Raw genomic sequence first — 23,448 nt, forward strand, 5'->3', positions numbered from 1 at the left:
CTAAAGTACGCCATTTCCATCTCCGGGGGCGTAAAGTACTATAGTTCGGGCAGTAAGTACCAAGTACACAACTACATAGAATGCATATTGCATATGCTCAACAGGGACAAAAGGACAGCCGTGACCGAGTCCATAGCCTAAAGTTACCGCTGTACAAGATGAAATGACTTGATCGATATAGGAAGCAAGGAATTAAGACTATCTCCCACTGAGATGAGAAATCATAAGCTGAGCGTATTCGATCTACTGTACTGCATTAGGTTCCCCGGTGGTTTATTTCGGTAATTGATCAAAACCCTGAAACATCATCACTCATTGAGAGATCATACGGTACTCTATCTCGTACTTGACATATCATGGGAACAGACCGACAGGGGCCCGGACTCAAAACGGGCTCCAGCTATGTACGATCTACGCACGCTTTTCCGCCCGGACCTGATCCAAAACCCTCTTCTCCATCGCCTCGAACCCCTCAACCGCCTTCCCATACAACTCAAACACCCCCTCCTGATACCCCTCCGCAATCTTCTCGACAAAATCCTCCTCCTTCCACCGCTGCCCGATCAACTCCTCAAAGGTCTGGCCCTCTGCCCGCTCAATGCCCCACACGGCCTTGTACGCCGCCCCCAACGCGCACGCATTATCGCCAATGTCGAGCTTATACACGCCCTCGACGCCGCCCAGGATCTCACCGGCAATCTTGGCAATGGCCTTGTTCTTGGAGCCGCCGCCGACGAGGTAGACGCGGCGCGGCTGGGGCGGGAGACCGGGCCCGGGGCTGTGGGTGAGGCCGCGGGAGCGCAGGCGTAAGGAGAGCATTTGGCTTTCGATGATGGCGCGGGCCTCGTCGTGCGGGGTGTTCCAGGTAGAAAGGCCGGTGGACTCGGTGAGGGCACCGGTCGTTGGGTCGTAGGTGAAGCGCCATTGGCCGGCGCGCAGGTTGGGGACGATTTCGGGCCGGGGGAAGAAGAGGCCGAGCTTCATGGGGGAGGTTGGGGAGGTTTGGCCCATGGGGGAGGTGGAGAGGGCCTTTTCATCAAAGTGTGTCCAGCTGTGCGCGAGGGAGGGATCGTGGAAGGTGTCGTTGATCGCGTCGCGGACGTGTTCACGTGCGAGGCCGCCGTTCTTGTAGCAGAGCATGAACATGTACAGACCGGCGGTGGTAGGGTGGTTGAAGAAATGAGTGGCCGGGTCGGGCTTGTAGTTGGGAGTCGACATGAGGAAGGTGGTCGATGTGCCCAGGGAGACCATGGCGTCCGAGGGACGCAGGGGCAGGGCCAGGATGGTGGCGGGGTTATCGCCCGTGGCGGGAATCACGGTACAGTCGGGGCTGAAGCCGTAGCGCTCGCGATAGTAGGAGTGAACCGAGCCCAGGTGCTTGCCGCCATCTTCGTAGAGAGGGCCGAGCTTGTTCTTGAGACCCTCGACGTCGAACGTGCCGGAGCACAGCTTGAGAATCTTCTCATCATAGCCGCCCTGCTTGATATTCCACAGGTTCATGCCACAGACATCCGAGATGTCAAAGGGCGCAATGTGGCCGAGGAAGAGAGAGGCAATGAAAGAAGAGACCAGGGAGATCCGCGATGTCTTTTCGTACACCTGAGGGTGTTTTCGCGTGAATCGCAAGATCTGAGGACCCGTGAATCTCTGTCGAAAAGCAACATCAAAATCAAATTAGCATCATCTCGGCACTCAATCTTCAAACACCCTCCTCCTTCCTCGATCGGGGTCCTTTCTTACGTGATGCGCCTTGCTCCCCGTCGCCTGCGCAAGCTGCTCGGGCCCTCCCAGCACCGCATCAAACTCATCACACTCCTTCTGCGTACTCGCGTCCTGCCAATTCGGACTATACGGATGCGAGAACGCCGCGGACAATTGGTCCTCGAGCGTCTTCTTCGCATCCAGCCCCTGCAGCAATTGCTCCGCATTCGAGCTCCAGTAGACACTGCCGTGCTGCTGGCCCGCACCACTGATCCCCTTGACCCGGCCAAAGTCCATTCCTTGCTTACGCAGACTCTCGAGCACGGTATCCATGGCCTGCAGCCACAGCGCCACGGGGGCAAACACCTCGTGCTCGGCCTCGTTGGTCATGACGCCCTTTTTGATGGAGAAGCCGGTCGAGTCGGCGTCAAAGTCGAATTTGGCCAGGTATTCTACCTTGAGGTCGGAGTTGACGGCGACGCCCTTGAGCTGCTGGGTCGAGAGGTCGAACCCGATGTAGAGGGGGGATTGTGAAGCCATGGCGGGGGAGTAGATTGGTGGTAGCTAGGAGGTTTCAATGGGGTTGTGTTCGAACAGGACACGAGGGGGAACAGGTAGGGAATGGTTGCGCGCTGTCGTCGATGAACAGTCCAGTTGATCAATTGCGCTGCGACAGAGGGTTGTCTTCCGTGTGTTCAGGTACAGTCTGAACCAGGGAGGAGACGGCTGACTGGCACGGATAATATTTTATTTATACACGAGCGTCCCAATTGACAAGGCGGGGCAGAGTTGGGACTCGTGACAGTGAAACCGTATAGATAACGACCAAGTCCAAAGGTGGAATAATCTTCTTAAACCAAAAAAAAAAAAAAGAAATCACGAGGACGAGACCAGGCTCAGATATGGGGAGTTGGGGAATGGGAGGAGGGACGTAGTAATTTAACCAGCTCGGGAAAAAAGCAGCTGGGCAGCTACCCCGGGCTACTGGCACGAGCAGTACAGCCTCGTGACCGACTAGTAACTAGTACTACTAATTACTCACGAGTCACTAGTACTACTCACTAGTACTACGCACCGTCTGGTGGGGGATTCGGAATGATGCGAGAGTGAACTACCTCAACCTTGAGGAAGTGGTCGGCAATGATGTAAAGGGACCCCGCGTCGAACCCCACCGTGTTGATGGCAAGCAGTCCCGTCCACTTCATTGGCGAGGGACCCTCTTTAGACGACGTCAGTAGTCGGTCAATCGCCCCCTCGCGACATTGAGCAGGGGGAGACGTTTGAAAACACTCACGATGAGGGAGCATGAAAGGAACATCATCAGGGACAGGAAAATAATATGTGCCTTACTACTGCTGTAGCTGTACGTCGAGTGGAATTGATGCACCCGTTTGGAGCTTGTGTCTTCAGGCTGGACGGTTCAGCAGCCCGGCTAAATGGAACCGAGGGTCTGCTAAATGGAATTCTCATTCGGGGGACGCGGTAGAATTTCAGCGAGGCCGAATGATGGCCCCACTTCTTGGGGTTGCCCGGCTGGCCCGAAGGCCTGAAGGGCGGCTCACGGGGTACCACTACCTACTGAGGTACTCAGTGTCAACGGGAGTGTAGCTGTGTACCCATTGGAATAAGCTGTACACGGGTTGTACCTTGTACAGAACTACAGACGGCTACTAACACGGGTATAGTATAGTCCCGGCATAGCAAGCTAGCACTACGGTCAACCAGGTAAACTTATGGTGACTGGGGGTAGGATCGACTCAATCTCACCGCTTGCGAAGACAGGGGAACGCCCCAGTTTGTACCATGACACATACTGGAGCTCATCTCAGAGCAGCTACTCGCCAGTCAAACACCGATCGACAGGCACCTAGCTCGATCAGATGGGAATTTTCTCAGTCTACAGATCCGAAGCTCCCACGTGGTCAAGGTTGAACATAATTTGTTGATGACGTGGCGAGGTACTATTTGGGTCTCTCGGGGGTCCGTCGACGCATAGATGAAATGGGGAGAAGCATCAATTCTTCACCGACACGCTGTCTTTCTGGCCAGCAATCACTAAGATTTGAAGAGAGGACGGATCACTCCGGGGTATCATTGCAATGCCAACGATGAGATATACTTGAACAGAAACAGACAGGTTCCAACCGTCTGCGCGTGTGTCGTGTGTTTCAACCATGTTACATAGTCCCCCCCCCCCCCCACAAAAAACACGAGGCAGATTTTATTGTTTCTTCCGGGACTGCGAGTCCACGTGGCTGTGATGAGGATCATGGTCGTGCTCGTGATTGGGCTCGTGACCATCCTCCTCGGGCTCCTGGATCACCGCAGTGTCCTGGGCCACAAACTCCTCGGAAAAGGTAAGTTCTGGTTGTTCCACGGGGACGAAACGAATCTTGACCCGCTTAACACCGCGCACTTTCTCGCCCACGGTCTGACGCACGACTTCCTCCACAGAGCGCGACTGTGTCAGAGGCCATGCACCGGGCACGGCGAGCTCAATGTCCATGAGATAGTTCTGACCCGATTTCATGCCCTGCACGTCACGGACGACCACCTGGTCGCCGTTCTGAAGCTCCTTCAGGGCCTTGACGGCAGCCTTGTGGACGGACTGTTTGATGTCCGGGTCCACGGTCGTGTCGGCCAATTCCAGTAGCGAGGTGGCGGTGTTGGCCCACCCGGCCTTGATGACCATCAAGGAGATCAAAAGACCACCCACCGGGTCCAGCCAGGTGGCATCTTGGAAGACGTAGCTTCCGCCGATGGTGAAGAGCGCAACGATGCTGGTGAGGGAATCCACGCGGTGGTGGACTGCGTTGGAAGCGAGGACGGATGATTTCCGTTCCTTGGCGATTTTCATTGCTGTAGGAGACATTGTTAGTCCTGAAAAGTTCCGATGCGCGGGGACGCCCCGCCGGTGACCTTCGAATCCTCATCAGAAGACGGAAGGATCTCAGGGGGTTACTGACTGGCATGATATAACCATTCCTTGATCACAATCGAGCCCGCCGCCAGCCAGGCAGCATGGATACTCGGACCGTGCACGTCCAGTCCGTGACTGTGGGAATGACCATGACCCAACAGGCCCGTGTGAGCGAGCATCTCCGCCAAATCTGGATAAAACTGCGCAAGCAGGACCTGGCTTGCGTTCAACCCCATCAAGACACCACCGCAGAGAAGTAGACTGCTGACGCCCAGCGCACCAATACTCTCCACCTTGCCGTATCCGTTGGGGAACCGCTCGCTGGGGGGTTTCAGCGACAGGGCCACCGTACCCAGTGTCAAAAAGTCCGAGACCAAGTCCGCCAGCGCGTGATAGGCGTCGGCAATCAGAGCTTGTGAATTGAAGACATATCCGCCGATGAATTTGCCAATGGCCATGCCCAGATTCGCGACAAGACCGATCCGTGTGATGCGCACGCCCGCATCATGTTTGTTGGTAGAGGTGAGGTAGACATTGTCGTGGTGGTGGTGATGATGGGAATGGCCATGGCCACCGTGGGCGCGAGTTTGCGTCATCGGGAATGTGATTAAGAGAGCGCGACGGGATGGACGGGGCGGAACATGGGACGACCGAGCGACGACGGGGGGGGATGCACTGGTATGTAAAGGAGTGGAAGAGGTGAAGGTGCCGAGGTGCGACGAGGGTGTTCGACGAGATGAAAGAAGCTTGACAGGAGGCGCTGCGCGGAGAGCACGCGAGCGGAGGGCCGGACGAGGTCTGCACCTCCAGCAGGACCGCAGGGGCTGCGTCAGCAGCATCGCGCGGCCGGGCCTGGTTTGGGATTAGTTGGTGGCACCAGGGTTCACCAAGTGGACAAGGTGTTCTCTTCTGACAGACTATATTGCGTCTTAGAACCCGCGAGGCTATAGAATTCGGAATGGGCTCTTTCTTCACGCTCGGACGCAGAGGAAGGAAAAAGGGATATTAAAAAAGAGAAAAAAAAAATAAGAAACACAGCCCGTCTAGGTAATCGAGCAACATCCAGGGCACATGCGAGAGTCGAGAAAAGATCGATTCAAAAAAAAAATAAAGACTCAACTACGGGAGTAAACGATCAGTTCAGGAACTGGGGAAGGGGCTATTTTTAAAAACAAGGTGGACGCCCCCAATGCTTTTCCTTCAAAAGGCATGGCATCATCTCCAGCCTCCAGCCTGTGCTGTGGTCCGATCATGTCATCCGGCTCCGTCGGTCGGCGATAGCAGCGTGTGGCGGAGTTGGTTGCTCGAGAGGAAGATCTTCACATGGTGTAGCTTGTGATGGGCAACTTCCATATCCTCGAGAATACGATCTGTGAAGATTGTGAAGATCAACGGTGTGGATATACGGAGGCATGATTCAATTTTTTTCTTTGTCCTTGTGAAAATCTGGATGACGAGTTTTCGATGCGCAAGGCGCATGGTAAGAGCGCAAGCGGAATTTCTCAAGAACTACATCATCGCTGGGTCTACAGTCTACACTTGGACACGGGTTGTATCAAGGCAACGCGACTCGTTCTGTACAACCAGGTGTAACTTCCGAGGAAATCTGCAACACACGAATCATCTTAGATTAAAAGAGTTGGAAGTCCATCACCCTTTTTCCATGTCGTATGCCGTAAAGATGCAGAGCTATTGTGTCGTAGAGGAAGAAAATCAAGCACCATGGACATGGGACATATGGAAAGTGTATCGCCGGAACAAGCCAAGACTGGACCCCAGAATTCGACGACGCCATCGGCGTGGAGATCTACAGAACCGCACACCCAAGGGATGAGTGAACCATCCTACAAGTAAATCGCACTACTTAGATACTATTAAAATACTACCACTACAGTAATACTACAGTAAATAGTAAATATAAATACTAATCAACTATGGAACGGCGACGGGTCACCCACGAGATCCAGGCCGATCGCTGAGCCTCCCGTCCGATCGTTCGTCATTGCCAAGCCTTGCATCTGCCTCGAGCTCTGTTGATTCACCAGAAGTACCTTTGGCATACTTCCGTGCCCTCCTACGTCCTCTTTCTTCTTCACGAGGATGCGTCCTCAATGACCTCGCCGGCCATCCGCATTCCCTTTACGGGTCCACTGCCTCCCGCTCTGATCATCCCACCCTCGGCCAAAACCATTGCGGGAGCTATCGATGCCGTGAGCACCTTCCTCGCCTCGCCGCCCTCCTTCCACCTCCGAGGCGTCGATGTGGGCAGCAATACCCAGACCGTACTCTTGACGGGCGCCGGCATCTCCGTCGCCTCGGGTCTGTCAGACTATCGAGGAGACCAAGGCACCTATCGTCGCAACACCTCCTACCGACCCATCTACTTCCATGAATTTACCGCACGTCATGAAGCGCGCAAGCGATACTGGGCACGTAGTTTCGTGGGCTGGCCGGGTCTCGTGAGTGCGAGGCCGAATTCCACACACCATGCCATTCGGGACCTCGGAGTCAAGGGCTACATCAGTTCTGTGGTGACGCAGAATGTCGATTCCTTCCACTCCGTCGCCCATCCAGACTTGTCGACCATCGAATTACATGGCTACTTGCGCTCGGTGGTCTGTGTCAGCTGTCGTAACCAGTTCTCGCGCCAAGAGTTTCAAAACTCGCTGGAGCGACTGAATCCGGCGTGGGCCGAGTTCCTGGCTCGCATGGTCGAGGTTGGTGCACTCGACACCAGAAATCCCGAGGAGCAACGCAAGAAGGGCTTCAAACTGAACCCGGACGGTGATGTCGACTTGCCGCAGGCCCCCTACTCCACGTTCCGGTATCCTTCCTGTCCCACCTGTCTAGAGAAACCACCGCGGTTGAAGGATGGGACGCCCGCCCGTGTGGAAGTAGAAAGCGACGGGGCCTGGTTGCCCACGTCCAACGCGGGCATCCTCAAGCCCGCGGTGATCATGTTTGGCGAGAACATCGATCCGGCGGTGAAGACGGCGGCGGAAGAAGCCATCGACGACGCCGGGCGCTTACTTGTGCTGGGCAGCAGTCTGGCGACCTACTCGGCGTGGCGGCTGGTGGAACGAGCCTATAAACGGGGCATGCCGATTGGCATCATCAACGTGGGAGGCGTCCGTAATGAGACGATGCTCTTTGGGGATCCAGAGTTAGGCTTGAGCTCCAAGCTGGGCGGGACTACGACTGGCCATGTGCGCTGCAGCCATCCCACTCAGGACATCTTACCGACCGTGGTGTCGATGCTGCCTGACAATCCACGGTGACAGCCAGAAGAGTCGGCAGTCTGGAGTCTGGATGCTGGACCAGATGACCTGGATCGAGGTGCCTGATTAGACACCTGTAACATTAGTACGCATAATTTTTGATTAGTCAATAGAAGTTCTCAGCTCTTGAACAAAAAGGAAAAATAAATAACCAGGAATTGTCCCACGCTATACACCCAGGATCTTTCCTCGAAGACAAAAGTGCAAGTCCAGATTGATTTTCTGCTGCCCTTCTCAGCCGCCGTTTGTACACATAAGCGGAGGGACTGAACTTAGTTGGCCCATTTCCTGACGCGCGGGGCTCCTCCTTCCATCAGCATGGAGCGTCTCAGGGATCCTGCAGCACTCCCTTTAAAGTCGGCTCCAACAACCCTCGTCTCACCAGGTTTCTTTCTCTTCAATCCCAGTGCCGCTAAACCCTCTGCGGTCTCCGCATCTCGGCTTTCTCAGCGTCGCAAAATGGACAAATCTCAGCAGCCGAGCTCCTTCCAGCAGTTGGAAAAGGTATGGATCAGTCACTCCAGGACATGGAATGTGGCATGTGGAATAGAATACTGACCGGGGGACTATACGGCTGCTAGCTCGGAGAAGGCACCTATGCCACTGTACGTTTAAAAATCTCCGTGTGATCTTCGCTCTGCTCCACGTCGCTTGAATCCCGACCTCGCGATACATACCCCATGGCGGATAGCCTACGGCCAACCCCTCCAGCGTGCTTTCGCGACCGTTGAACTTGCCCGCCCTCTCCGCTTCTCTTCCGTTCCCATTTGACCTCTGCCTCCTATTTTTATGGACAATGAATCGCTGAAATATGATCGTTCTAGGTCTTCAAGGGCCGTAATCGCCAGACGGGCGAGATGGTTGCTCTCAAGGAAATCCACCTGGATTCGGAAGAGGGTACTCCTTCGACAGCAATCCGTGAGATTTCACTGATGAAGGAACTCAAGCATGAGAGCATCGTATCCCTGTACGATGTCATTCACACCGAAAACAAGCTGATGCTCGTCTTTGAGTTCATGGATCGGGACTTGAAGCGGTACATGGACACCCGCGGAGATCGCGGCCAGCTAGACCCGGCCACCATCAAGTCGTTCATGCACCAGCTGCTGAAGGGAATTGCTTTCTGTCATGAGAACCGCGTCTTGCATCGTGATCTCAAGCCTCAGAATCTCTTGATCAACAAAAAGGGTCAACTCAAGCTCGGTGACTTTGGTCTCGCGCGTGCCTTCGGTATCCCCGTCAATACCTTTTCCAACGAAGTCGTTACCTTGTGGTACCGTGCTCCCGACGTTCTGCTTGGCTCACGAACCTACAACACCAGTATTGATATCTGGTCAGCGGGCTGTATCATGGCGGAGATGTACACCGGTCGTCCTCTCTTCCCGGGTACTACCAACGAGGACCAGCTGGTCAAGATTTTCCGCCTGATGGGCACCCCATCCGAGCGCTCATGGCCCGGTATCTCCCAGCTACCCGAGTACAAGCCCACTTTCCACGTGTATGCTACGCAAGACCTCGGCGCACTCCTGCCCCAGATTGATCCGCTAGGCCTGGACCTTCTGAACCGCATGCTCCAACTTCGTCCCGAGATGCGCATCAGCGCCGCAGATGCCCTGCAGCACCCGTGGTTCCATGATTTGCCTCAAGTCCAAGCCCAACTACAGCAGCAGCAGCAACAACAACAACAGCAGCAGCAGCAGCAGCAGCAGCAGCAGATGGCCGGCGGATACGGAGGAATGGTTCCCCCTCAGTCAGCATATTAGTCAAACCGTTTCCTTCCCGGCCTTTCAGGCTTGAGACTGATGGTTTTTGTTGTTGATTTTGTGCGTCTTTTGTCTATTATTGTGCCTATGTTTGCACACTCGCGCGTTACGAGATGATGAGCTCGGTCTAGATTTGGAAATGGGTGGATATGGCGTTGATATTTGAATGATTGGTGTTTCTTTTTGTGTTTCTGAATACTCTTATTATTTCGTGTCTTCTTTTGCATTACTTCTTGCATATCTTTAGGGCAGGTTGCAGCTTGCTGGAATTGTCATCTTATTCGGTGTAGCGACTTTTACTTAAGCGTTTGGGGACACGATGCCTGTGACCTCTTATGAGATTTTAATTTCCATAGTGTACGTAGAAGGTCGCTATGATCTAACCTTGCCCACGGCGTGACACCAACCGATGCATAGGATACGGTACAGTCACATTGTACCAAGTTCCAAACGTCCAGTATAGCGGGCATGAAGTCATGAAGCTTGATCGCCTTGTACAGCATTCAGACCACAATTTATAAAGGTCTATCAGACTATGCTATGCATACCCATTCGCCTAGTACCAGCACTTTGGTAGACTTTCCTAGATCAGAATGATCTGCTGTGTGTCCGAGCTCCTGGGTACGATTCAAAGCCGAGAGATCAGATCGACTCCCGTCTATCGTGGAGTTCACTCTAGCGAGCTGAAAGTCCTCCAGACGCACATTCAAAAGTGAGATGGACTTCTATTTGTGCGGTTACTGGGACACGCGCGCTCGGCATCATATATGGGTAATACCGGAGGATATGGGCGATCGTCGCGCGGAAGATGCGGAATTCTAGATCCGTGTATGATTGATGTGATCGTCGAGTTTTCAGGGGAGTATGAGCTTGTGAACAAGGTATCAAGCTGAGGTCATTGCTATTAGCGCCTCTCGAGAGAACTGAAAGGCTGGTAGGTAAGGTAGGATGAGGACGATAAGAGTCGAGGGTGCAGGGTATAAGAGGTGAGATGATACTCCTGTGGACTCTCTCTTTTTGGATCACAGCGGCATCCATCAAGTTCAAGGAAAGCTTCTCAATCTGTCACACTGAAAGTCTTTCATCCCGCCGGCAGGACAATCTGATATCTCCTTATTTCCTGCATCATGAGCGACGAAAGCGACATGATGAAATTCCTGCTTCCATGATACAACTATAAGAACCGAATACTCACGTGCTGATCTCGTATCTCTAACCGTCAGGTTGTGAAGGTCGATATGTGCGGCTCAGAGTGGAAAGACAAAGTCCTGCCCGAGGTGACAAAGTAAGTTCACATAGCCTCTGCACTGCACTCTTGAATTCGCCTGCTCGAAATGCGCAAACCAAGTTCCCCGGCAGCTGAAAGGCCCCTTGAAGAAGTATGCTTTGTGTCAGAGTCTATCCTCGAAGTCGACGAGCCTATTGACTGGAGTTTTGCGAGGCCCGACGGTGCATGAGTGAGTCCATATGCCTGAGTAGGCTTGCATATCTTGTTCCTTATTCTATGGATGCGGAGCGACGGGGTATTCTGAATATCTGGGCTTACTAAGGACGGACATGAGGCGTTGATTGATATGGGAGGTGTTTATCTTACATATCTGGAGTCGTGATCTTTTTTCGTTTATCAGATGCTCCGCCCGCTCATTCGAATTGCCCTCAATACATGGATTAGTTCGACTACCCACACTTACTGTTGAATGTTACAAAGGTCTCTGATCAAGTCGATTGCATAGTCCTCTACATGAGAAGACTATCCGACCTTGACTTGGATTCTTCCATATCAAGAAATCAAATCAACCGACTTTCACCATTTCCTGTCCAACTTTAGTCTAGTGGACTGGATTCGGAAAGGCCCAGAAAGGCAAAACACAAATTGACAAGAGCAACATCTACCAGTGGATCTTCGCCACCAGGGTCAACCCTGATCATGCTCGGGGACAAGATCTTGACCTTTTGTTCAGCGGTCAAGCCTGGCCGAATTCAACGCATGGTTCTCCCTGTTAAACATGTGTCAATGAAACTCTGTACCCTGCCAAGTACTTCCGCTCGAGGGAGAGGAGCGTTTTTTCGGCTTAGATAGCAGGTAATCGGATTAGTACTGAGGTTGAGAAGCTGAAAGTCACTAGCAATCAGGGCAGGGTCGGTATCTATCAAATCAGTATTTACTTCTTGTTAAGCGCCTTTCCCTTTGTTTAACCTTCATCAACCCTATCCTCTTCACTGGGAACTACCTTGCTGGTCTCAATCGGTCAAAGTTTCATGAACCCGACCGCATCCCGAGGACGAGCTTCGGAGTCATCCTTCTTAGATATCTGATACCATCCTCTGTCTCCGACGATCTTCATATTTTGACCGGCTGTTCTTCCAAATCTTACATCATTGTCGTTGGCACTGTTTCATTCGGGCCAGTTGCATGGTGAATCTTGAAATTTCGACGGACAAAACCCTACCTACTTACGGCACTCCGATCTCTCAAGGTAAGGCTACTTAGCGAGAGCTCATCAAATATTTTGGCTTGAAAGCAACGGGCCTCTATAGTTCGAGAGTTCAGAGTGTTGAGAAGAATAGTTCTTTGTTTCATGAGCCGTGCCCGTTGTTCAAGCCCAGATCTCGAGAACGGTGTCGGCAACGATCGATCAGTTTGACTGCCTCGAGTCCACCCTGTATAACGAGAGGACTGGACAATCCAAGGGTATCTGAGATCAAAACCCAACATGAGGGATTGAAGCACGAAAATTCTCAATGTCTCCAACACCACAGCAGCTGCTTGCGATCTCCATCACAGAGCGCGTCTGCTCAGCGGTTTCTTTGCTTGGCGCCTTTGTGATCGTGACCACTTTTATGAGTTCCTGGTCATTTCGAAAGCCTATCAACCGCTTAGTCTTTTATGCTTCCTGGGGCAATATCATGGCGAATCTAGCCACACTGATCTCACAGTCTGGGATTCATTCGGGTGTGGACAATCCGCTGTGCCAGTTTCAGGCTTTTCTCATTCAGTGGTAAGTATTTCTTCGGCCATCAAAGCTCATTTGGTGTTGCGAGGTGAACCCCAGAGGTGAACTTTTTTACTGACCTACGGCACAGGTTCATGCCAGCCGATGCGTTGTGGACATTTGCAATGGCGTGTAATGTCTATTTGACTTTTTTCCACAAGTATAATTCAGACCAACTTCGTCAGTTGGAATGGAAGTACCTGGCTGGTTGTTATGGTATACCTTTTATCCCGGCCTTTGTGTACTTCTTCATCAGCACGTCAAGTCTTGGACGGGTCTATGGCTCGGCAGTGGTAAGACTGATCTTCTTCCGGCCATCAACGCCCTTTATCAATTTTGAATTATCTCGCGGTCGCTGACTCCTGCTTCCTGATCAGCTCTGGTGCTGGGTCTCCCGTCCCTGGGACTTTCTGCGCATCGCAACCTTCTACGGACCCGTCTGGATGGTCATCTTCGTCACATTCACCATCTATCTGCGCGCCGGCTCCGTCATCTACCAAAAGCGTCGCCAACTCGAAGCACTAGAAAATGCGGACTGCTCAGATGCACAGCCAGCCACCGACTCACCACCCATCTCGTCCTCTCTTTGCGGAATTCAAGTCACCCATGAAGTTGCCCTCTTCGAACCAGAGCGCCCATGCTCTGCACTTTCCAACCACCCCAGCTCTGCTGCCTCCAGTATCCACGGCCTCGATTCACCCGTCTTCACTCCGTACTCCGTCTCTGTCGAAAGCGGGACTGTGGATCCCATCATCATGTATCTGAACTCGATGCCAGAACAGACCCCTCATTATGGACCAGGGTCCCGCTCGAGACAGAACTCGACCGTGTCGCACTCTGATGCGTCAATCGCGCTGAAAAATGCCAGATGCACCGGTGCGGATTCGAGTCCGACTCGCCGCACGGCAACAGCCGATATTGGCTCGGCTGCATGGATCTATACCAAGTATGCGATGTTGTTTTTCATTGCATTACTTGTGACGTGGGTGAGTTCCAACTTGGATCTTTCGATTGTGTACTAGTTCATGAAAAAAATTCTATTTTATTATCATATCCATAGGAGCGTGTCCTTGTTCTGACTCTTTTGGTCGCCACCAGGTCCCGTCTACTGCAAATCGCGTATACTCGCTGGCTCGTCCCGACGATTTCTCTTTTGCGTTGAATTACGCTTCGAGCTTTGTGCTGCCGCTCCAGGGATTCTGGAATAGTTTGATTTACGTGTCGATCTCCTGGCCTGCATTCAAAGCATTGTGGACGAAGTTGCGTGTCAGCTTATCTGGTTTGAAGCGAGATGTCTCGTGAGAATCTCTAAATTGAAACAGCGGCGCTTTAGATGAGGGTCTCGAAAAAGAAAAAGTAGAGCTTGAGGAGGTTCATGCGTCACGCCAATGAATACTGTTAAGAGTCAGAGGTCTCAAAGGGCTATGCTTGCGGATCGTGAGTCCTTTCTGAGCCTTTGTAGATTCCGCCGGAATACTTGTTGTCGCAACTGGCGTACATATCCATTGATAGTTCGTTGTAACTAATGCATTCCATAGCGTAGTATACAACTAAACATAGTCCTCGTCTCCGCCGAGAAAGGTGGGGCAAGTCCGGCTTCTGGCCATGAGCGCATTCCCGCATATCAGTCACGTGTGGCTGTCGCGTCGCGCCCAACTGTATGAGGACATCTTTCTACTAAGAAGCGCGCGCAGCATCAAACGACAGAGAGCTTTCAAATGTCCATAATTTGCACCTCGACATATCTTTAGAGCTTCACATTCTTTCTGCGCCCGCTCCAGTCTACCAGAAGAACACACCAAATTCCACACCAACACTACAACAACATGGCAGCACCAAATTCACATCCCGCACCCATGACAACAACACCAAACACGTCCGCTCCAGCTCCAGCTCCAGGCTTGCGCGCCTCCCGTCTGCACCAAGTCTTTGACCAGGCCCTGGCGCGCACTCTCCGAGCCAACTCCTATGCCAATTTCGCCGGATGTTTCCCCACGCCCGCCAAATATGTACCTGCGAGTCTGGAGAGCGTGTGGAGGCAATTGAATGCGAAGCTGGAGGAGAGTGCAAAGGCGGAATTCGATGAGATTCTGGCCGAGCGAGAAGCGGTGGCGCATTTGAATGAGTTGGATCGGTTGGTGTCTGAGGCGAAGGAGCGACGCGAGAGGGATAGACTTGCGGGCGAGAATGGGGAGGCGAGGGGGCCTGGGAATCCGTGAGTTTGATCTTATCCTGTTGTTGTTTTTGGCTTTTTCTTCAGGTTTGGTCGGTGATGGTTTTTTTGATTTGAAGTGGATTACGGGATTGCTGATTCATGGTGGGGGGGTGTTTTTTTTACGCGGTGTAGGCCACATACTCTTGGGGCTGAGGAGCTTTACAAAGCACATTTGACACCGTATCTGGAAGAAGCGCAAGCAACACTGAACCAGAAACTAGAGGAAACGCATGCGCAGAATACGGCACTGGCCCAAACGGTGCAAGCACAGCGGCAGGAGATTGAGAGGCTCCTGGCTTCCCTAGAGTCCGTCGTCGGGGACATTGAAGGTGCTGCTACGGCGGCTGCGGAGTTTAGCAAGGAACATCATATCCGTCAGGACGCAATTCAGATGGATCGCGAAGTCAAGGCTCGCCCAAATGTTTGATACATTATCCGGCTTTCTGCGGTCTTCACCTTTCCCGACATCCTGTGGGGAATTCATATCGAGCGATCCAAAAGGGGAAATTCAAGAGATGAGAGCGCTCATTTCTGTAGCCTCCACCGTTCCGTCCTCCACCATCTCCTGGGCAACTGCGATCAGCTGGTCAAGGGATGTCGTCTTGATCTGATCGAGCTTTGTTCTTTGACCTTCCAGTGCTGCAGCGATAGCCTCTTTGCATGTTCCATCGCGTTGCGCTTCTGCGTCGCCATCCCGACGGGCCAGCGCCGCCGCTCCACGGTAGTAGGTTTGCGCATTCCGCAGGAGCGTTGGCCCATACTGTGCCGCCAGGGCGTGATTCCATGGCGCCCGACCAAGTCGCCAGCGCGACAATTCTGCATCTCCTCGCGCGAGATGGATCTTGGGCAGATTGTTGGCGCTGGGCAATTTCGAAGCCGCGGTCAGCGCGTCGAGTGCAGCTGATAGCGACTGCCAACGCGTGGCATTGTAGACCTTGGCATTCTCCTCATCTTCGGTGGGGGGCACCTCTGCGAAAGCGCTATTGAGTGAGGTCAATGCCTCAGCTTTACTGCACAGACCCTCTGGATCCTCAGACAGATCAAGATCGGGCCCAAAAGCTCGACTGACTTCTTGCTGATACGTCTGGGCATCAGTATGGCCACCGCGATAAAGCACATCATGTAGTGCACAAATGAATTTTCCTCGTGCCAGAGCCGCTTCATATTGTCTGTCAGACCCGTCGACATAAGATGGCAATCGAGTCTCGATTAGTTCTGCGGAGTACTCTTGCACCCAACCCACTCCGCCCGCGCCGGGATTGAATGTGAGCAAATTACACAGCGTTGTCAATGTATCCAACTGCGCGATGGCCGAGTCTGCCAGGGTATTCTTCGTGACAGGTTCGACGATCGCCGCCCATTGCTCTTGTGGTTCGCCATCCGCGGTTTCGGTTTGTGCTGGGGGAGCCGCGGATTCGGGTTGGGGTACAGATTCCGGAGCATCCATCTCGCCTGATTCCATCTGCATGATTTGCTCCTCCATCTCGGTGTACTTCATTTCTTGCAGTGCAAGACACCGCTGGAATAGTTCGACGGCTTCTTGCAAGTAGGTGCTTGCTTGAACCAGCTGGTCTTCGCTGGGATGCTTTGACTCGGTCAATGACTCGGCGAGACTATTCAACACCTGCCCGCTGTTGAACAGGGCGTCTGCATTATCCTGCTCGAGGTACAAAGCATCTCTGTGTGACTGCAGCGCGACTTCCAGGAGCTCGGCCTGAGGAGCCGGCAATTGCGCTGCTAATTTGGGGTGCTGAGTGATCTCATATTGAACACGAGCTCTGTAAGGGGATGGATGTTAGTTTTTGAGCATCTGACATGTCCAAGTTGCGGGATGTGAGATCCTAATCTCTTTTCACGATCCTGGTCTTCATCTTCACCATCTGTTACATATACGTACTTATTGTAGGCCAAGTCAAAGGCACCCGGATGCTTTTGCAGCCCTTCATCATAATTGGCAATTGCCTTCATAAAAAAGCGCATCGATTTGGCTGCATCTCCGGCTCGCCATTTCTCGCCTGCTTCCTCGAGCTCGACGCCCGCTGGGAATAGATGATGAATGAGCCCGAGTTGAGCCAAACAAGAGCAGACTTTGCGATCCTTCCGCAAGACTCAGAGGAGGGAGTACCACATACCTGCGAGATAATCGTCGGCGGTGACGGGTACCTGTCGTGTAATAAGAGCACAATGAGAAACTGGAAACAGTCGCAGAATACCGAAGCGGGCTGGGTCACATGGTCCGTTTGGACACGTCCAGCTTCCAATGACGGAAATCAAGCTAGTGGTACTGTACCTGCTTGGCAGCGTTCTTCTTCTTCGATTTAGACGCCTTCAGAAACGCTTTGGGCCTCGGCATGATGAATCCTTGTGGATAGTTCTGCATGAGATGACCTCAGTACAGTCGGCAATGTGGGTGCTCGCGGCGTTGCGTAGATGGATGCTTTGCTTCGGACGAGCAATCGACACGAAGAATTGGGACAAGAGCCGTCGACGTCTTGTTGCAGCCTTCTGATGTTTTCGGAACTTGGATGCTCGATATGAGTGGTTGTTACAGTTCGCCTGGTGAGCTGTCTTGAGTCGGTCGGTCCGAGTAGTGGAGCGCGGACAAGGAGTTCGTCTAATCAGTTCGAGGTTTCCGAGTTTCTGAGCTGCAAGCTGCGAATGCTCGTTTTTTTTTTTTGGACGTCGCCAAGACGTGTGACCTGACCAGTCACCACTAAATTATCCGCTGTAGGTAATTTATTTCCATCATCCAAGTAGTAATTACAGGTCTACAGGTGTACTTGGTGGGTGATACTACTAGGCAATTTCTAGTGCTCTACCAAACAATGATGGACAATGGGCTAGTGGGCAGTGACGTACAACAAATTTGCTTTCGGTGGTTTCCTAGAATAGAACAAGGGCATCGCAAGGCTAGGAAACGTGTCGACGTGTCGCACGTAATTTGAGCTTTAGATTCCGCGGACCGCCAGTGCTGCAGCCACCTCCGCAGACATAAACGCGCATGAATCGAACCCAAAGGACTAGGCTCGACCCTTCTTCCAATCGGACAATTCTAGAGCTTAAGAGGTTTCCTTTCGCTTGTTAGATTGAGACAAACCCGTCACTGGTCAGATGACAGTGCCACTGCCACTGCTCTAATCTAACGCTTTGCCTTTAGAAGTCTCCTCGTGAATCCCACGTGGCCAAGCCCACTTTGGCAGAAGTCCCAAACTTCCTTTCGTCGTCATGACTTTATTTCCAGGTATTGCAGAGCCCAGGGAACAGATACTGAGTCAAGGACTCTGGGTTTGCTCTTAATGACTGAGTCAACAGTCTCAGATAAGCATGCAGGTGACAGGACGAAACGCGAAGTGGACGCAAGTCGGCGCAAATTGTGTTCATCTGCTCGCCTGACGCCCATGCCAGACTATATGATCCATCGACTACAGCATCTTTTATTCCGATCGATCTCGCATGCATGATGTACTGTACATGCATTGTTTCACGATCCATCGTTGTCGATGACATCCTGCCTATCCTCCGATTCCTACATCAGCAGTATAACGCCGTGTTTGATTCATCCAACACGATCGAAGATCGACCGGAGTAATCGAACTGATCTAAACATATGTGCAACCATCGTTCAGGGATACTGTATACCTGCTCCGACTTTCAAGTCCTACAGATACCAGCTGTTACTTGCTAGTTGCTAGTTGCTAGTTGCTACTGCTCGTAGGTTACTCGACTTTGCAGTTGTAGGTATTGTAAATTGCGTGTTTTTAGGCATTTGCTTGCGCACCTCATGGATGTAAAGTTCGGGCCACGATCCCAACACATACCTCTCATCTCCGACGCCTCCTTTCATGCTCTCTTCTTCGCAAAGATTCGCCTCGTTTCATCTTCTGCTCCTTTTGTCTTGCGAACTGTCCCCACTACTTAGGGTGACCCACATTCGTCGCCAGTTCGGCTCTTCGTGGTCGGACTTGTTTCTCAAGACATTGGGAACACGGCGAGTTGGAGGTTGGCCCCCAGCTCAGCAGGAATAGACTACTTAGGGGTTTCAGACCCTTTATTCTATCTTCAATCCTCTTTGACCCTCCCGAATCCTCCAACTCAAGACATCTTGAGCCACCTGATTAAGTCGATCTGGTCATTGCCGGTCATCTTTCACTGATTACCCGCGACTGTCGTACGTGGCGATCCTTTCCCCCTTCCCGGCCACACGGCTTGGCCCAGCCCAGCCGGTAACCATCCTTGCTAATCTGCCCATCTCCATGTGCCAGGAGCAGAAGGGAAAAAAAAATTAATCCCATCCCACTCTGGATCTCGACTCTCTAGTCCCCAAAAAAGTTCCTGTTGATAAATTCGCCCTCGCCCACATCACCATCTTCTAGTCATGGCGCGCCGCCCTTCCTTGGACTCTGAGCGACCCATGATGGCCAACTCGGTATGCAACGGCATCTCCCCTTTTACCTCGCCCCCGCTCCATCGCTTACCCGGTCACCATTTCGGCCACCATTTGGGCCACCATTTGGGCCCCCTGACACACAGCAATGTCGTGGGATGATAAAGGTGTCAGGATGCTAATCGGGCTTGATCTAGACTCGCACCTCGAAGCGCTTTTCCACTGTCAGTGGTAGCCCCTCGCTCGCCAACTCCGAACGCACGATCGGAAGTCTGCCCCCCGGTGACCCTCGGGTCGTCGACATCACCAACTACGGCGACGGCGTCGAGCGTTTAGAGAACAAGCCCCTACAGAAGCAGCGCTTTGTGCCTACGCCGGAAAAGACGGATGACTTGAACAAGCTGGCTCTCGGGGCCAAGGTGGAGCGCGCGCTGGGTCGCAGAATGACCAGCCAGGACGCCGTGATGCGCAAGCCAGTTTTGACTGAGAAGGCCGCCGCGGCTGCAAGCTCGTGATTTCATGCGAGCGCACCTGGTCCTGGTCACAGCTAAAGTCCCCCCGACTGAATACTCGACGATTCCTAGCATGCTATATGCGCCTCGACCGCCCATTCGAGCTCGAGCGAACAAGACAGTCCCTGTCCCTCCTCTTTGGCAGTCCTGCACCCGTCTTACCTTCTTCCCACGATCATCAAGCTGCCTGCGGTGCCTGCGTTCACTCCATCTTGGCCGTGCTGAAATGGCGACATGCTGTGATACTGCCTATCACTTACCTACCATGTTCTTCGGAACTGATTTTGTTTTCTTGAAACGCTTCGCAACCTTCATACCCTTTTCTGTCCCCTCCCTCTGCTGTCTTCTGGATTGTTGAACCTTATATTTACCGGCGTTTTTGTCAATTGAAGTCGAACTTACAATGATTTGTTGAAACGCATCTGTTGCTGCACCACTCAGTGCATTTTCATCGACCATGTTGCGAATGCCACCTCTACCGCGTCGTGTATGCGATTATCATGGCTGATGTATCGAAAACAATGGGTACCTAGCCGTTTAGTACGAGTACTATAATTCTTACTTCATCTTATCTCTCGCATCTTATCTCGAATCGAGTTTTGCTCTCTATCGTCTCATTCATGCGGAAGGTTCAACGACTCGAGACTCCTTGCACATGCATTCGGCTTGCTGCTGCATACAGAGTGTACACAGAAATTGACACGGGTCCCACAGTGAAGCTCCAGATAGTATTATCATATAAAATTTGCTCCAGGGATTCCCTCGTCATCTAATCTACTCGGTTTTGCGCAAAGTTGCACCTGCACCTGCAATTTGCGATGCGCCAAATGCCCCATCACTCTACTCGTCATGCTCTCGGGTATGCCATAATCATATCTGAACGACTATTCCGATTCGGGGGGTTCTGCCGAGCGGTGAGATGATGCCAAGCCCACGCGAAGCCCGCAGTCTTCGAAGTCAACCGTCGCTTTTTCTTGACGGCGAATTCCCTACTCAGCTACTTCGAGCTTCGTCTTCTCTCATCGCATCTCTCTCCAACCCCGTCTCCGCCATCACCTGTCTGCCTTGCCCTCCTCTCAGTCTTACGATCAATAGCCACGTGTTTCTTGGTTTGGTCGCTTTCATACAGGACTCATCTTACCCTCGACTTACTCTCACGTTCCTCATACTTTCTCATATCGCTTTTTTCGCAACTGTGAGGAGTGACCGTACCTGTCCTTGCGATTGATTTCACTCTTCATTTTCTTCCTCTCCTTACGGACCTATCGATTCATTGCATTGGCGCTTGATCCTCTGTCGCATTGTAAGTGTGCTGCCCATCCTCACCCCACAACACTCGCAGCACATTGGGTGCAATGCCACTCTAAACTGGGTCAGAACCCCACAGCTGACTCGAATTGAATAGTCTGAGCGTGTGGAAGAATTTCAGCAGAACATCGTTCAGATAGTCTTTCCATCCGATAAGATCCTTCTTCGACAGCTCCCCGCAAACATCCACGCTACTCTTAGCCCTCGGTTACTTTGTCCCCCTCACCTGTCGATCTGTTAGCTTTCATATCTGCTTCATCCATTCAAAATGTCCGACATGACTCAGGCTCCCGTCAATGGCAACTATGGTGCTCAGCATGGCTTTCCTGATGCTTTCAACCCCGCTCACGCCGCCATGAACACTGCGGCCAACTTCCAGCCTGCTCAGTCCTCCACTCCCACTAGTGCGACTCCCAGCACCAGCGCCGAGCAGCAGAAGAGCGAGATCACCAAGGATGAGGTGGGTTGGTTCTTTGTGGAGCAATTCTACACCACCATGAGCCGAAACCCCGACAAGCTGCACCTTTTCTATTCCAAGCGATCTCAGCTCGTCTTTGGCACCGAGGCTGAATCGGTGCCCGTCGCTGTTGGTACCAAGGTAAGCGCTACCTCCCATCCCAGTGTGCCGCAGTCTCATCGGACTGTTGAACTTCTATATGTTATCTCTCCCGCGCAGTGGTTAACTTGTGATATATGAAGGCTATCAACGAGAAGATCAAGAGCCTTGACTTCCAGGATTGCAAGGTCCGCGTCCTGAACGTTGACTCGCAGGCTTCGTTCGAGAACATCCTGGTCTCTGTGGTCGGTGAGATCTCCAACAAGTCGGAGCCCTCGCGCAAGTTCGTCCAGACTTTCGTTCTCGCTGAGCAGCCCAACGGTTACTATGTCCTGAACGACATCTTCCGCTACCTTGTTGAGGAGAACGAGGAGGAAGAGGCTGTCTCCGAGGCTGACACCCCTGCCGTGACTGAGGCACCTGCTGCTACCGAGGAGCCTGCTCCTGCTGCTACCGAGGAGTCCAAGGTCTCCGAGGAGGCCGCGCCCGCGATTACTGAGGTTGATGAGAAGCTGGAGAAGGAGATCAATGGCGAGACCGAGCAGTCCGAGGAGACCACTCCCCAGGCCAATGGCGCTCCTGCTGATGTGTCCGCTGATGTGTCCGCTGAGGAGCCCGCTGAAGAGCCTGCTCAGGCGACCGAGCCCGAGGTTCAGCAGGAGGAGGTGGCTCAGACTCCCGAACCTACTCCAGTCGCCGAGAAGGAGACTCCTGCTGTCAAGGAGGCTGCTTCTACTCCCTCCCCGGCCCCGGCTGCCGCTCCTGCCGCCCCGGCTGCTCCGGTCCCCGCTGTTCCCAAGACCTGGGCCAGCATCGCCTCCAAGGTCAACGCTGCCAAGGCCGCCGCCGCCGCCTCTGCTGCCGCTGCTCCAGCGGCTGCTGCTGCCCCCACTACTTCCACTTCCGCGGCTGCTCCTGGTGCTGCTGCTGCTACATCTAAAACCGCTGCTCCTGTCTCCACCGAGTCAACCGCCTCTGCCCCCCGCGCTGCTGCGACTCCTGCCCCTGCTGCGGAGAAGGATGCTGCTGGTGCTGAGGCTGGCTGGCAAACCGCCGGCGCAGACCACAAGAAGACCCAGTCTCGTGCCGGCGAGGACCAGGTTGTGCTCGGTTACATGAAGAACGTTACTGAGAAGGTGGATGCCGGTCTCTTGAAGCAAACTCTTGCCCGATTTGGAAAGTTGAAGTACTTCGATGTCAACCGCCCCAAGGTTCGTGCCCGGTTTTTCCTTGATCTGAGACTGCATCTTTTTTGCGCCACCCCTCCGGATAAACTGATTTCGCTAACTTGATGATTCTTTTTGTAGAATTCTGCCTTCGTTGAGTTTGCTGAGCCCTCTGCCTATGCTGCTGCCGTTGCTGCCAACCCTCACCAGGTTGGTACCGAGCAGATTGTTCTTGAGGAGCGCCGCCCTCGTCCTAACACCTTTGGCAACGGCTACCCTGCTGGTCGTGGCCGTGGTGGTCGTGGTGACCGTGGCGGCAGCCAAGGTCGTGGTGGATTCCAGCGTGATGGCCGTGGCGGTTTCGCTCCCCGTGGAGGTCGCGGTGGAAACGCTGCTGCCAAGGGCCGGAACGGTGCCCCCGCTGCTTAAAGCTTCTGACTTCTCTATCATGAAGCTATGGCATGTAAACCCCCGCCAGGAGCGGAAAATTTCTCAGGAATGGCCCACCCCCACCCTTCCCGGACTGAGGAGGATTGGAAGTAAACCTCCATTATATTCCCTCGCTCTTACTTGCACATTTTCAAGCCCATGTCTGATGAAGTGTTGAGCTTCCTGGCTTATCTACGCTGGAGATCTGAACAGTGTTCTCGCC

At 53.0% G+C, this 23,448-nt stretch overlaps 10 protein-coding genes across 10 annotated transcripts; 6 read left to right on the forward strand and 4 right to left on the reverse strand.

Annotated features, from left to right (window-relative positions):
- Positions 1-411: 411 nt before the first annotated feature.
- N7539_000680 (xylulokinase) lies at positions 412-2,241 on the reverse strand (the record flags this gene model as incomplete). The annotated part of the gene is made up of 2 exons (XM_056930284.1): positions 412-1,647; positions 1,741-2,241. 2 exons carry the CDS (start codon positions 2,239-2,241, stop codon positions 412-414), a joined length of 1,737 nt encoding a protein of 578 aa, XP_056794577.1.
- Positions 2,242-3,922: 1,681 nt separating this feature from the next.
- N7539_000681 (cation diffusion facilitator family transporter) lies at positions 3,923-5,460 on the reverse strand (the record flags this gene model as incomplete). Its single annotated transcript, XM_056930285.1, has 2 exons — positions 3,923-4,560; positions 4,668-5,460. The coding sequence occupies 2 exons, from the start codon at positions 5,458-5,460 to the stop codon at positions 3,923-3,925; spliced, it is 1,431 nt and encodes a 476-aa protein (XP_056794578.1).
- Positions 5,461-6,732: 1,272 nt separating this feature from the next.
- Positions 6,733-7,899, forward strand: N7539_000682 (putative SIR2 family histone deacetylase; the record flags this gene model as incomplete). The annotated part of the gene is made up of 1 exon (XM_056930286.1): positions 6,733-7,899. One exon carries the CDS (start codon positions 6,733-6,735, stop codon positions 7,897-7,899), a length of 1,167 nt encoding a protein of 388 aa, XP_056794579.1.
- A 459-nt stretch (positions 7,900-8,358) lies between these two features.
- N7539_000683 (cyclin-dependent serine/threonine-protein kinase phoA) lies at positions 8,359-9,662 on the forward strand (the record flags this gene model as incomplete). The annotated part of the gene is made up of 3 exons (XM_056930287.1): positions 8,359-8,403; positions 8,481-8,504; positions 8,724-9,662. 3 exons carry the CDS (start codon positions 8,359-8,361, stop codon positions 9,660-9,662), a joined length of 1,008 nt encoding a protein of 335 aa, XP_056794580.1.
- A 2,742-nt stretch (positions 9,663-12,404) lies between these two features.
- Positions 12,405-13,957, forward strand: N7539_000684 (putative cAMP receptor-like protein; the record flags this gene model as incomplete). The annotated part of the gene is made up of 4 exons (XM_056930288.1): positions 12,405-12,661; positions 12,747-12,948; positions 13,033-13,641; positions 13,754-13,957. The coding sequence occupies 4 exons, from the start codon at positions 12,405-12,407 to the stop codon at positions 13,955-13,957; spliced, it is 1,272 nt and encodes a 423-aa protein (XP_056794581.1).
- A 524-nt stretch (positions 13,958-14,481) lies between these two features.
- N7539_000685 (PMF1/NNF1 family protein) lies at positions 14,482-15,297 on the forward strand (the record flags this gene model as incomplete). The annotated part of the gene is made up of 2 exons (XM_056930289.1): positions 14,482-14,870; positions 15,003-15,297. 2 exons carry the CDS (start codon positions 14,482-14,484, stop codon positions 15,295-15,297), a joined length of 684 nt encoding a protein of 227 aa, XP_056794582.1.
- An 81-nt stretch (positions 15,298-15,378) lies between these two features.
- On the reverse strand, positions 15,379-17,223 carry N7539_000686 (uncharacterized protein; the record flags this gene model as incomplete). Its single annotated transcript, XM_056930290.1, has 4 exons — positions 15,379-16,648; positions 16,768-16,909; positions 17,003-17,033; positions 17,161-17,223. The coding sequence occupies 4 exons, from the start codon at positions 17,221-17,223 to the stop codon at positions 15,379-15,381; spliced, it is 1,506 nt and encodes a 501-aa protein (XP_056794583.1).
- A 2,022-nt stretch (positions 17,224-19,245) lies between these two features.
- N7539_000687 (uncharacterized protein) lies at positions 19,246-19,769 on the forward strand (the record flags this gene model as incomplete). The annotated part of the gene is made up of 2 exons (XM_056930291.1): positions 19,246-19,296; positions 19,452-19,769. The coding sequence occupies 2 exons, from the start codon at positions 19,246-19,248 to the stop codon at positions 19,767-19,769; spliced, it is 369 nt and encodes a 122-aa protein (XP_056794584.1).
- A 199-nt stretch (positions 19,770-19,968) lies between these two features.
- Positions 19,969-20,225, reverse strand: N7539_000688 (uncharacterized protein; the record flags this gene model as incomplete). The annotated part of the gene is made up of 2 exons (XM_056930292.1): positions 19,969-20,003; positions 20,027-20,225. The coding sequence occupies 2 exons, from the start codon at positions 20,223-20,225 to the stop codon at positions 19,969-19,971; spliced, it is 234 nt and encodes a 77-aa protein (XP_056794585.1).
- Positions 20,226-21,342: 1,117 nt separating this feature from the next.
- N7539_000689 (NTF2 and RRM domain protein) lies at positions 21,343-23,225 on the forward strand (the record flags this gene model as incomplete). The annotated part of the gene is made up of 3 exons (XM_056930293.1): positions 21,343-21,672; positions 21,774-22,841; positions 22,938-23,225. The coding sequence occupies 3 exons, from the start codon at positions 21,343-21,345 to the stop codon at positions 23,223-23,225; spliced, it is 1,686 nt and encodes a 561-aa protein (XP_056794586.1).
- Positions 23,226-23,448: the final 223 nt, after the last annotated feature.

Source organism: Penicillium diatomitis (assembly GCF_028827545.1).
Source record: "Penicillium diatomitis strain IBT 30728 chromosome Unknown utg000001l_segment0_segment0, whole genome shotgun sequence".
Taxonomy (NCBI): domain Eukaryota; kingdom Fungi; phylum Ascomycota; class Eurotiomycetes; order Eurotiales; family Aspergillaceae; genus Penicillium; species Penicillium diatomitis.